Source organism: Microtus pennsylvanicus, chromosome 1, assembly GCF_037038515.1.
Source record: "Microtus pennsylvanicus isolate mMicPen1 chromosome 1, mMicPen1.hap1, whole genome shotgun sequence".
In the NCBI taxonomy this organism is placed as follows: domain Eukaryota; kingdom Metazoa; phylum Chordata; class Mammalia; order Rodentia; family Cricetidae; genus Microtus; species Microtus pennsylvanicus.
In genome coordinates this window covers 66,426,236-66,440,355 of record NC_134579.1, presented here as the reverse complement: position 1 = coordinate 66,440,355, position 14,120 = coordinate 66,426,236, and the positions used below count along the sequence as shown (strand labels likewise).

The following is a 14,120-nucleotide window of genomic DNA, read 5'->3' as shown; positions in this document are numbered from 1 at the left end:
CAAACAGCATGTGATGATCCCTTCAGAGTAACTGGACTATCTGTAACCATGATATTTATCATAGGTTGTTGGGAACTTCATTCATATGATTGCAGCTTTAATACAATATGGTGACAGATGCATTACTAATAAGCAAGTATAATATACGAGATACTCATTTAGTAGTTATTTGATGTCTACTACAACTATTCAGTGTTGAACCCGCAGCTGAGAAACACAGGTGAACATCCTAGATAGTCTATACAGTGGCCAAGATTACAGAATGGGTAGAACTCGTTAGCTGTGATTTTCAAAAGGACATTTTTTATAAAACACAAATAAACAATTCCCATATGAAAAACACAAATTATTCTGAGTAGCTACATTTTCAGTGCATGAATTAAAAATTTTGAGACAGAGCAATCAGGATAGCCTTAACTTAAAATGTCTTAAATGTTTAAAAATATGTCCGTGCTCACAGTATAGCCCTGGTAATACACAGATTGTCACTCGTAGATTTTAGGAGATAGTATTCAAGCGAGGAGCCAACACCAACCCACTAAAGATCCAGAAATTAAGATAAGGTGGAAAAGTTATTTGTACACACACACATGTACACACACACACACACACACACACTATACTGACATGTGCATACTACACTGATATCATTGCTCCTAATCCAGAGCTCACTCTGCAAATTCATTGCCTTTAAATTAAATAATATCTACAGTCTAAAAAATATGACACTACAAGGACTTATTAAGCAAAAACAAAAGCAGAGTCTATGAAAATTCTTTCTCTATAATGAGTTAAAGAAGACCCTCTATAAACTATCTTCTGTCCCTGATGGGACATTAACATGGGAAAGAAAGAGTGTCTTACTCCTTGAGCTGAACAAACAGGTAATTCCAAATCCAAACTTCTCTGGAAGTTGAAACTAGATGTAAGAATATATAACACAGAAAGTAACTGGTTTATTTTCATTGCTGGGGCATGATCTTTAACACCTAAAATGTAACAGTATCAATTTGAAAATACAAAATGACATCAGTTCCTTGATCTGACTGCTTCACTAACACCACACACACACACACACACACACACACACACACACACACGTGAGCTACTTACTGAGCTGTAGAGATAGCCTTCCCCATTCATGGCCACATAGAGACTGGCCTTCACACCTTGGATGGCCACCACCCGCAGTCCCACAGGAATTAGATTGAAGAGGGCTAGAAGAAGAAAAAAAAAAAAGACAGAAAGATTAATGACCTAGTGAATAAATCATCTTGCTCTTTTTAATATTCTTGCAATTTTCAGAATCAAAATCCATTTATTGGAAACAGCATGGACAGAGTGATGGAAAGGGAGAGGGAGTGGAAGGGAGAGAGGAGATGGGGGGCGGGGGGAGGAAAGAGAATTAAAACAAGTTGGGGACTACACTGCCTTGGCTTGCCTCTCCAATACCATTTATTATTCATTCACAGAAGCTCCAGTGAGGTGTGTGATTCAACTAAAACAGAAATGCTAGGTTAGAAGGACTGCGAAAGTCTACATGGATTGGAATGTCTGGAATCCCTGCTCCCCAAAATAAACACATGAAGTAGCACATGACAGTTTTCTAACAACTAACTTGCAACAAGAACCCCTCAATAATAAAAGCAACAGTAAAATATAATCTTTAAAACACAGCCCAACTTGCTTCAGTCTTCTTGTTGTGATCCTGTGGGTTATGAGTCTCGGCCCCAGTGCACTGGTTCCCGTCTCATCTCATCAATTAAAGCCTCATGTGATTGCAGCAAGGATGATCTCTCGTGAGTTACTGGGGGGTGGGGATCGTGTTATCCCGAGACTTGAGTGAGAGTCTCTCCGCATCGGAGGTCTTTCAATCTTCTCACAAACTAATATGAATCTTAGCTGCTTTCCCTACATTTGCTATGGCTAGAGGTAGCTCTTAGGGACTCACTATTTGACACAGGCAGACAGACCTTAATATGCTTAAAGAATCCTTCCTAAAAAAGCTGAATTTTGGTTAAAGTTAATTGCTTTGCTAACCATTATTGAGCTATAGTTCATCTCTGTCCAACAAACATCCATGCATCCTCCGCAAAGTATTTAGTTTTTCTTTAAAAATTTCATACGTAGATGCAATCATCTCCATTCCACCTTCCTCCATCTCCTTCTTCTGGTACCCACCAACCTCACTCCTCTCCCAACTTCATGTCCTCATCTCTCTACAAATAATTTAGTTCAGCCAATGAAAACTGAGCTTTCCTGACGCTTTCATCACTTGCATTTCTTGTTTTTTATTATTTATTTTAAAAAGAAAACAATCTTTTTTCATTTTGCATACCAATCCCAGTTCCCACACCCTCCCTTCCTCCCCTTCCTTGCACCTAACCTCCTTCCACTCCATCCCCCAACCACTTTGCAGAGATGGTTAGTTAGGCACATTGCTTTGGGGAAGGTCCAAGGCCCTCCTGGCTCTATTTAGGCTGAGCAAGGTATCCATCTGAAGAGAACAGGTTCCAAACAAAAACAGTATAAGCAGTAGGGATAAATCCTGGTTCCATTTTCATTGGCCCTGCAGTCTGCCCCAGCCATACAACTGTCACCCACATTCAGAGGGACTAGTTTGGACCTATGGTGTTTCCTTCCCTGTTCAGCTAGTGTTGGTGAGCTTCCATTAGCTCAGGTAGGCTGTTTCAGTGGGTGTCCCCATTGCGGTCTTGACCTCTTTGCTCATATTCTCTTTCCTTCCACTCTTCAATTGGACTTTGGGAGTTCAGTCCAGTGCTCCAATACAGGTCTTTCACTTCTGAATGGTTAGGGTTACTCCCAAAGTATTTTATGTTCTTTGTGACTATTGTGAGGGTGATGTTTCTCTGATTTCTTTCTCAGCTTCTTTATCATTTATATATACTGGATCACTGACTCTTGGTTTGATAGTGCTAATGTCATTGTACATATGAATGTATTTATATATAGTCCTATGAGATTATCACATTTTTTCCAATGGTTTTTTACCGTTTATTTGTCTCTTGAGTATATGACATTTGATATATGGTATTAAATGCAATTATATGTTAAAAGCTAAAAAATCCGAACTAAAGAAAATACAAATATTTCCTTCACTAATTCTTCTTGACATTTCGTCTTTTACTGTTTTGATGGGAGTGGTGAGGCACCAGGATCATCTCAGACTTAAAAACAAAGGCTACTCCCAAGTGAGTGATGGCTGATGGGTGGAAGAAGCAGAGTCCCAGAGAATTCTGGGAGTGTGGCAGCGGTCCAGTGCTCAATTACTAATCTTTGCTTTCAGGAAAAGAAAGGTCCTTACTGTTTAAATCTATGCAATGCAAAACCTTCCCTAATCCTGACAGAGATTGCTAAGGAAGGCAGAATTTGTGTGCAAAGTACATCTTAAATGCAAGGTACTTATGTATTGTAAATAAAAGTATCTACTAGTAAGTATCAAATAAGATCATGGTTCTTGTGAGAAAGAATGAAGGAAAAAGAACCTGAGAATAATGGCCCCTAAGGAAGAGGCTTCTCTGTCAAAGGTTAGAGCATGGCTAATGCAAGTGAATTGGAAAGGGAAAGCCATTCAATGGCTTCCCCTCCTAGGGGGGCTTAAGGAAAGAACTAATAACCCCCAGTGAGGGACTAGCACACACAGGAAAAAGTCCTCTATAAACCACAAGGGGATAAGGGCTTTCAGGTGGAATGCTTCTGCAGACTTAGCTTTTGCTGCCAAGATTCAGTAAACAACTTTAAATAAGACTGTTGAGTGTGAAGAACTAAAGAAATCTCCTCATCCGGACTTGGAGATGGGGCTCAGCCGGTAAGAACTGCTTTAGAAGTACTCAGACACCCAGTACCTGCATCTGGCAATCAGAAACCACCTTAAGTCCAGCTCAAAGGATTCCACGGCTTTTCCTACCACCTGGGCACCTGAACACATGTACACATACACACACACACACACACATGCATACATACGCACACACATACACACGCATGCTCGTGCACACACACACACAATTAACAATGATATAAATGTTTTAAAAGACAATTTTCTTAGGAAAAGTCTTCATCTTGGTCCCTAAAATCTCAGAGTGTGGCAAAAGCTTTAATTCTGTCTCATCCAGAGTCCATGCTCGCTCACATAAGCCCTTCACACTGGGTAAGAATTATTAGTAGATGTGATCTTCATCCTTAAGCCCCTTAGTAATGAGGCTATTCTAATCCACCCCATTCTTCAGCATCTACTCATGCCATTTTCTTGCTAAAAACCTCTAGTGTCTCCTCTGTCCCCATTTCTTACAACGTGACACCATCTTATATTTACAGGTGTAAAATTGCCTGTCACCCACACCGTCCACCATAATAATCAAAATATAGCTTTTATCCATTTCCTAACTTCCTCTTGGCTTTAAGCTAGAATAGATTTTGTCCTTTTTTATCTTCTATCTTTTCCTGGAAAGACTGTTTTCCCACTTGTAGATGTAGATTATTATTGATAAAGGTGTGTGTGTGTCTTTGTGTCTGTGTGGATGTACAATGTGTGTCTACAAAGGCCTACAGATGCCCTAACGAGGGTGTCAGATCACCTGGAACTAGAGTTACAAATGGCGATGAACTGGCCAGACTTGGGTGCTAGGAACTGAACTCGGGTCCTTTGGCAGAGCAGAAAGCACCCTTAACCACCGATCCATCTCTCCAGCCCCATCTTTCCATCCTTCAAGCTCTAATATTTTTAACTCCACCCAAGCCCCGCAGAAGCCCGTCAGAGATGGGTCCCTTTTCTCCATGATGCACGTTGTAAATGAGCCTGAGAATAATTGTTTACCTGTCTACCTCCATTCCTGAGTGCAAATCTCTTGAGGGCACTTCTGCCGTGTCTTGTCTGGTAACATGGTCACAGTCTGTGTTCTTTGTATGTGATGACACACAGGTCTACAGAACTTTGTCAGTACCTACAAACTATGCTTGCTTTAGAGCTCTCTGTTACTTTCGTAAAGATCTATGGTGCACTTACACTATGTCAAATGCCCTACAAGTGCGGGGATGAGCAGCGAGCCCGACAGATCCATCCCTGGTGAACACACACTCCTCCGGGAGGCCTTCCCAGGCTTCGTTCCCCTTGAAGGCACTGGAAAATTTTATTGCTGTTCTTCTGGCCTAACATGGAACCTTGGTCTAAGAAGCTGTTATTCAACGTTTGCCAAATAAATAAAAGCATCAGCATTCTCTAGCTTGCTTATTCATATCCTTTCTAGGTCATATTTCCATAATTGACTATGCAAGAGAAAGGGAAGTTAATATTTACCGCACATGAAACACATTTGAATATGGAATCTAGCAGAAAAGAGGAACCCCAGACAGTTCGTGAGCTGCGGAACGAAGAGGGCAGGGGCTTCCGCGAGAGAACATGTATGTGTGCTGTGTGGCAGGAGATCTCGGTGCTTATAGAGTGATGAAAGGCTGGAAGGAATGGGAAGGAAGGGGGCAGTGTGCAGGTATAGTTTGTTGTAATCAAAGTATTATAGCTTGTTGTGATTGCTTTTAATGTCAACTTGCCACAAATAAAAATCACTGAAGTAGGGAGCCTCCCAGTTGCCTCTGCCATGGGCTGCGCTTCTGTAGCAGCTCTGATAAAACGGTATGGCAGAGGGAAGATTATTCGACCTTTGTTTGCTCCACCTTTCTCCTTGCCTCCAGGTTGCTGCTGCTGATTCCTTCCCTATATCAGAACCATTTTATTTCCAAGCTTTCATTGTACACTATAGACCAGCAGTTCTCCAGGAATCTTCTGGGATTCTCGCACAGGCTTGGAGTTACTGAGACACCCAGCCTTGCGGATAGATCAACTCTGGGCTGTTACTCCCCAGGCAGAGCTATCAGGAAACTGCACTGAGTGTTGAGACCCTCGGCATCAAAGAACACATAACTACAGAGTCAATGTACTCAGCTCTGATTCTATTGTGGTTGTTACTTTAAAGATTACTTAGTTTAATACACACACACTCTCACACACACGCACGCACACATATCCTTTGAGTTTTGTTCCTCTAGAGTACCTGACTAACACACACATCTATAAAAATGATATCGGAATAGGAAAATGGTGTTTTTTTAAAACGCTATGCAATTTTCAGTTTAATTTCCAGCTGTGTATTATAGCCCTCAAGTGACAAGAAGATAACAATAAATCCAAATCGTATAAATAAAATATACAAGATTCAACCAATGAAGTCACAAACAAGAAAAAGGGTAGAGAAGAGAGAAAGTTCAAAGAAGGAAATCTCCTCTGAAAGGTACAAAAATCGGTGTACTTAGAGATAACATTTTAAATTTCATGTTGTGCATGCATGCATGCATCTATATGGAAGTGTATGTTCCGGCTTACGTATGACGTTAGAAGGCAATTTACAGAAGTTGGTTCTCCCCTCCCAGCATGTGAGTCTGGTCCCGGGAACTGAGTTTGCTTATCAAGCTCCGTAGCAGTATTTTTACCCACTGAGCAATCCCCTTGGCCCCATGAATGAATTCCAAGGACAACGTCCTTGTGCTTGTTATAGCAAACTGGTATAAAAAGTTGGCTTCATTTCAAACTCCTGCTTGACTTTTTTTGGGTGGGCAGTGAGAAAAAGAGAAAAACCTTATGACTCATTAGAGCCTTAATGGAAGACACTGAGAGAGAATGAAGATACTGAAAATTAATTTTTCTCGATGTTTTGAAGCTGTTTTCAACAGAGATATTTTGTTAAAGTATGAATAGCCTCTTAACGATAGCAAAGCCTTAACCTGAGAACGAACAAGCAGATACACTCTTGTTTCCTCCCTCAATCCTAAAGACTATTGACGTATTGATAATTGTAGCATTTACAATAATGTTTGTAAGCCACTCAACTCATCTTTCCTTAGTCATGAAATTAATCTTTGTCTTTAGTAGTCCGTTTATTTATGACTCAGTAACGTCAATTCTGCAACCTTTTTCTGTTGTCGATAATAAAATGCCATTGTTAAACGCTCGGCAAAAAAAAAAAAAAGCACTGAAGTCTTCTATCCTTCAATGCAAAGGTGATTACATAAATTATGGGAGGATGAGACTTGCTTATTCAAGCTGATGGTTGACCCCTCATCCCAGTCTATAGTACTCTACACACAGCACCTATCTCGCAGATATTTCAGGTTTGTGTATTTGCATGGGTATCTCTTTAAGCGTGGTATTTTCAAGAGTATCAAATTGATAGATCATTTATTTGCCAATGACCTTTCAGAATACTTGCATCCTGTTGAGCTCTTCTAGCTATGGTTAAGGTACATTTGCATGGCTGAGGCTGTACTGTATGCATAAGTGGTGAGCTTCACTTCTGAAATCAAGCTGCTTCAGCAATTTTCTTTGAAAGGCTATTAGACGTTGAGATTTTTACTTTCCGTTTTGTGATATCCAGAGTGCCTGCCTTGCACACTCACAACACAAAAACTGTATTTCATGCTTTAAAATAGCATTTCTTACAGAAATTAAGAAAAATAGGATTGGCCCTATTCATTCCTTTAGTTTCCAAACCAGGAGCACAAAGTCAGCATGAGGTGCAAGTCCATAGATCCTGGTTGTGACATTGCCCACTTTGAGACCTTGGTGACTAGGATTCTTTTCTGCTTGGACTGTATAGGTCACCAGGCTTTTACGAAGATAAATTAAAGTAATACAACAGAAACAAACTGGACCTCAGGCTATCAAGGTAAAACAAAAAGCATCCTTAATTGGTTTATTGTTTTCCATCTCTAAATCTGGAGTTTTGGAGGTGGGAGGGCTGGATGACAGCTGCCCCATGTTTTACCTCAGCTTTCTTAAAATATCGTGAGGTAGGGAGAAGCTCTGCATTTTGTCTTCCACAATGCATATCCCGACTCACAAACAATACATACTTTAAATAAGATCATACATAAGCGAGCATCAACATACTTCCCGGTGTGCCGGCTCAATGCCTTCTGTCTGGTGCCCTGTTTTATAAACAACTAGCCAAATCATCTCACTGGCTGATTTAGTCTCCCCGCTGAATTTGTTGACTTATGGAACTGATTAGTGGTCTGGGACTTAGAGACGGAGATTTTTCTTCTAAGCTCTGCCTGACAGCACAGATTGCGGATTTCCAGCCTGGTGAAGATGTGTGGCCTGGTGATCTCTTGCTTTGACAAAAGCTAGCAAATATGTACACTTGAGCTCAAAGACAGGGCCTGCCTTTGGTTTTTAATGATGAGATTACCATATCACCCCCTCCATGATATCTCAGAGATGCTGAAAATGCCCTGCATAATTAACAAGTCAATTCAATAGGAGTCTTTTTTTTTCCACCTTTAGGATGAAAAATGAAGCAAATCACTATCGATAATGGAAGCAAATGCCTGTCATCACTCATCTCCGCAGCCAATTCGTCTTGCACAGAAGACGTGTCTCCGAGCCCGTTTGGGGAATTCAATGAACGGTACAGGTGTCAGTCCCCAAGATCAACGAGCAAAGCAAAACATCCAAGAAATCTTTGCTTGCTGTAGAACTTTTACAATTATGTCTCCTACAGATCTTCCACTCAGTGCTGCAGCTGATACTGATATTATTTCCTCTTCGTGTTAGTCACTAATGCAGGGTGCATAATCCAGACACAGAGCAAGGTACTTGTAACACAGTGGTGGAAGGAGATACTTGTGACCTTTGTCATTGTAGCAGTTAGTTTAAAATATTAAAAATACGTTGTATGTTCTGTGTGGTCATATTTATAGACTAGAAAATCAAAAGGCAAAACTAAGGTTTTCCCAGGATCATAAAGTCAGCTAACAACCTGAGATGAAACCTAAGTCCTGGTGGCTACAAGATGATAACTGTTGTTTGTGAACAGGAGCTGAGTGAAGAAATTAGAATCCAAGGACTTATAAAGACAGTGAGAAAAAGAGTAATGGCGGGCAAAACTGGAAGCCTGGGACAGAATTTTCTAGGCACCGGAAATATTCCAGTTAATAAATATGAGCCTTCAGTTCTTAGCTCAAATCACACAGAGGAAGTACAAGACTCCTTGAGTCAACTATTTTAGTCATTCCGGACCTGGACTGTGAGCCTCATTAGCGTAAGCCACCATGCAACAGCGCATGCCTACCTCACTCTAAACTGTTAGGAGTGTCCACAGAAGTAAATACAGTGTGGCAAGACTTTTTAGAAATGGAATGATCAAAAGGGACTTAAAAAGAAAGTACTGATTCCTTCCTTATTAATTCTCCACACAAAGCTCTGCTTTGACCCATCCCTGCTCCAAAGGATCGCTAGAATGCTTCCAGAGCATTGCATCCTCCTCCCACTGACCTGTGACTACTGAGTCGCTTTCAGGGACTCTTTCCTGCCACGGCAACTTTGCACCCCTCTAATGCAATCCGAGCCACTCTGAAACACGGCCCAGCAACGCCTCCACACAATCTCTTTCCAAGCTAGTCAACTCATTTTTCTCCAACCTGGCAGGAGCTTTCTCCACCAAGTGATTGCCTGCTTCCTTATCTGAAACTCGATTTTTCTAATCTTAGCTTATGTGTCCTGCTCCTATTCCTCAAGATTCAATTTAAAACTAACCTCTGCTGAGTACATGGCTTTGGGGGATCTCTGATCTTTGAAATCTCAAGACTCATCTGATCACTCCACAATACCAGAGGTATCTGACATCAAGTTTTGTTTTTACGTGAAGGTCCAACCACCTCTAATGTTTGGAGAACTGGAAGGAGCCGTTTAAAATTCCTTTGTGTAGCTCCATAACTAGAAGGCTTTTAACCTTCAGTATGTTGATCTGAATAAAAGTGCGGTATCTGTATGACAGCCATGGTTAACAGTCACTCACCGTGTGGCAGATGCCTGAAACCGCACCAGAGGAAGCTGTCTAAAGTCAGGCAAATAGAATGTTGTAGAAATTCAGTGGAGCCAGCTGGGCAGACTACAGATTTATCATTCCCAGCTCTATAACCTACTTTTGAAGCAAAATATTGGAAAAAATATTCCAGGAGCTAATGCAATGATAACCCTGAACTTGAAGCTAATTAAAAATCTTAGCTGAAGTTGCACAATAAGTTAATGCAAATTTGGAACACAAACTTCAAAACTGAAATTCCCAAGATGAGTTTACCTCATTGGTTCACAAACTGCTCTGTAACACAGAATTCTAGGGAGGTTTTGTTAAAAACAAAGTTCTGATGTCTAGGTCACAGCCATATCAATTAAAAAATCTATGATGGAAAAAAATCAATATTCTTTAACGCTACAGATGATTTTATGGTGCTGAAATGCTGAAAAGCAATCTTGGAGCCAAGAGATTAAGGTTTGAGCTAGCTCCCTGGAAGTGCTGATGCTTCCCAAACCTTCCCAGCCACCAGGCCAACACCCCTAACGTGCTCACTGGACACCAACTGCATCCATTGAAGCTTTGTGGAAAGGCAAAATGTGGGGCCCCATCCAAGATTCCTGGAATCAAAAGGTACATTGTAGTCAGGTCCCTTTGTAGTCATAACTATTCACTGGAGGTGGGGTCAGTGCTCTACCACAGCGATGCCACTCAGAGTGTGAACTTGGGATAGAGGTGACAGTACCAAGGACGGCCCAACCTTCTGATCGGAATCAGAGTGTGAACGCAGTATAGATGTGACCACTGCCACCACCACCACGCACAACCAGGCCCAACCTTCTGATCGGAATCAGAGTGTGAACGCGGTATAGATGTGACCACTGCCACCACCACCACGCACAACCGGGCCCAACCTTCTGATCAGAAACTCTGGAGCTGACTGAGCAGTATCATCTTACAAACACTGGCAAGCCTTAATGTACGAACATGAAGAAGAATAACTGCATTTTATTTGAGGTGGTTCTCAAACTCACTAGGTAGCAAGATGATCATGGATTTCTGATCTTCCTCTCTCCACTCATAAAGTGCTGAGTGAAGAAGAATAACTGCACTTTATTTGAGGTGGTTCTCAAACTCACTAGGTAGCAAGATGATCATGGATTTCTGATCCTCCTCTCTCCACTCAATAAAGTGCTGAGTGAAGAAGAATAACTGCACTTTATTTGAGGTGGTTCTCAAACTCACTAGGTAGCAAGATGATCATGGATTTCTGATCCTCCTCTCTCCACTCATAAAGTGCTGAGATTAGTGGTATATGCCACCAAACCCTCTTTTATGGGATGCTGGGGACTGTGTCCATGGCTTCCCTCATGGATATATAAATACTCTACTAACTCTGCTTCATGCCCAAATCCATATTAGGTTATTTCTAAAGAACACTGATTCCAAAGTTCTAACTTAGAGGTTTTGATCTTATTATTCTAGGTGATTCTGTGATAGCATTGTTCAAGAGCGTTAGATCACAGGACAGGACAGGAGCAAGGTTCTTTTGCACAGGAAATGTTGGTATTTCCCCGTCCAAATTATCAGTCATCAAGGACGAAGAAGTAATCATTACAACCTCCCCAAAGTAGAGCCAGTAGATTGCAGTAAAGTTCCAAATTCTGTTCTTTCTCCCTTTCCTCCGAACTAAGCCATCGCTCCTGGAGCTTCCTGAATATAGTCTTCATGAATTGTTATTCATTGTAGAATGGACTCCTTGATGATGCAGCTGTCTTTGAGTCATTCCTGTACCCCCTCACTAGTAAAACTTTGGCCCATGTGTCTGTAAGCAGTCCCCGACATACGCTCCTGCAAGTAGCCACAATAAATTCATTAGTTCAACAAGCTAGAGTTGGGTGGAATACTTCGGTTTCCTGTTGGCATCCTATCAATTGAGAACAGGCATATTTTTAACATTTCACCCAAGAAAAGCCAGGCAATGCCCAATTAAATTAAACTTCAATTGATTTTCGCAAAGGCTAAGTCTAAGGCCCGAGAGGGTGATGGATGCTTTGCACACAACTACTCAAGGCTGTGCTCAAGTTCTCCACTTCCCCGAAATTACTCTTGACTACACTTCAGCAAGCATGGGTTTCTCTACACAGGAGAAACCTAGGCCGCTTCCTTCCATGAGTGAAAAATAGCATAAATTTGACATTAATGTCAATCTACCACACACACATACACACAAGCAGAAACTGAGGCTTCAATGTGCTAATCTTTCCAAGTTCACACAACTGGTACATGGAGAGATTCCTATGGTACCCACGACTATCCAGGTATCCACACAGTTCCTGTGTGTTTCCTCCAGTCTGGAGTAGGGAAAATGAGCCCAAGTGCATAGTGAAGAAACAACAAAAGTGATGGCTCCTATGGTTCCTAAAAGAAGAGGCAGTAGGTAAAACTTCTGCAGAATGGTTTAAAAGATTCCACCAAGATACTAAGGAATAGGCTTAGTGAGGCTGTGCAGATGGAAGGTGACATGGATGGGGGCCCCATGTTCTCTCTCAGTGTCAGAGCAAGCAGTTTATGAAGAGCAGCCACACTAGCTCTTGGCTGAATGCCTGCTTGGTACCACTGTCTATGGGATGCTAGAAAATATGTGAAAATGTATACACTCACAAACAAACACGTCCCACCCACGTCAAACTTCCTTAGCCAGATAATAGGAAATAGGAAAACAAATCCAATCTCTTTAAGGTTACCATATAATGGTTTACTACTCTCTCTTAAGCAACACTTTAATCACCAAACATATTTAGGGGAAAAAAATACTCAAGTTCAATGTTTATCCATCTAAAAATATAGCATCCTAATATTGATCTGTCAGTTACACTCCCTTCTTAATGTTTGGTAGGTGTTGTCAGAGGGATGCATGCACACAATATAAAGAAATGTTTGCTAGGAATGGAGGGATAATCATCAGGAAAGAGACCCTGGGGCCACAGTGGAGCCTGGGTCCAGGACTCTGGAGTTAAAACACAACCTGTTATGTAATATCAGTACAGCCATGGGGTAATTATTTCATTTTCCTGTTCCTCGGTTTACTCAAAAGGAAGAGTTGCAGTTCCTGTTCTTACATATGTCTAGGACAAAAGCAAAATTTCTAAATATTTCATACAAGTAGTAAACAATTAGAAAACGCTCAGTAAACATTAATGGTAGATACATCCCAAACCTACAGGTTCCAGGGATATAGGAGCCGGATTACTGGGTAAAGGAACTTGCTGCCAAGAGGGAGGACCTGAGATCAGTCTTTGGAACCCACATGGTAGAAGGAGAAAATCAACACCCCCAAAAAGGTTTCATGGCACGTGCATTTCATACCCAAACACACGTAAAATAAATAAATGTAAAAATATTAATGAAATCATGTCGGCATGTCCTGATTCCCCTTATTAAAGATATATAATCCCTCCCTTAAATTTGAAGACAATATGCCCTGGAAACACCAGTCCACATGTGTATGCATACAGGATTTGTCCCTATTCCTTTATTTAATTTTGACTATGAATAAATAATTAAACTAGCCACTCACCATAAACTTAACTACCATGAGTTAAGCACACAGCCAAGGTATACTTATTGCCAAGGTATAATTACACAGAGAGGACCCAGCCTGCACTCCAGGGGTAGTCAGCAGGCTGCACACACAGTAAATGCACCAGCTGCAACTGTATAAATAAGAGATGCAGTTTGTTCAGAAGGGAAAGAAGACTTTACAGTTAAAAAAAAACAAAAAAAAAAGAGAATTGGCAAAACAAAAGACCAACAGCCATGCTTGAAGAGACAGACTAGGCAAGTATGGATGGAGAAGAATATGTATTCTGTATGCGATTGCTTTAGAAGTATCACTAGACAATAAAGTCAGCTTATTGAATAAGGAGCTCTAGAAAATGAATAAGAATTTGGGGATCTAAAGGAGAATGTTAATAACAGAGATTGAAAGTTATCTAGATAAACCAGAAAAAAAAACCTGACTGAAATACACTTATTAGAGAGAAGGATGCTGAGCAAGAGGAATGCCTATTCTAGTGCCCTCAGGTGGAAAGGAGCTGATGTGTTTGAGGAACAGCAAGGAGGACAGAGAGCACGGGCAGAGAAGCCTGAAGGCAGGAGGTTAACTTACATCAAATTTTACTCGTCAAATTCCAGCTTTCCTCTTAGCGACGTGCAAGAGTAAAACAGAAACGAAAAGGAGAGAAAGAATTT

At 41.0% G+C, this 14,120-nt stretch overlaps 1 protein-coding gene and 1 long non-coding RNA gene across 4 annotated transcripts in view; one reads left to right on the top strand and one right to left on the bottom strand.

Moving 5' to 3' along the window:
* The window catches only part of Fgf12 (fibroblast growth factor 12), a 536,407-nt gene that overhangs the window by 189,582 nt on the left and 332,705 nt on the right, over nt 1–14,120 (bottom strand). For all 3 annotated transcript variants that reach the window (XM_075967620.1, XM_075967626.1, XM_075967614.1), the window contains one exon: nt 1,114–1,217. In XM_075967620.1, coding sequence (XP_075823735.1) covers nt 1,114–1,217 — 104 coding nt within the window. The remainder of the gene's footprint in view (nt 1–1,113; nt 1,218–14,120) is intronic.
* LOC142842737 (uncharacterized) lies at nt 5,444–8,373 on the top strand. The gene is made up of 3 exons (XR_012909418.1): nt 5,444–5,507; nt 7,668–7,736; nt 8,357–8,373. It is a non-coding gene; the product is annotated as an uncharacterized LOC142842737 (long non-coding RNA).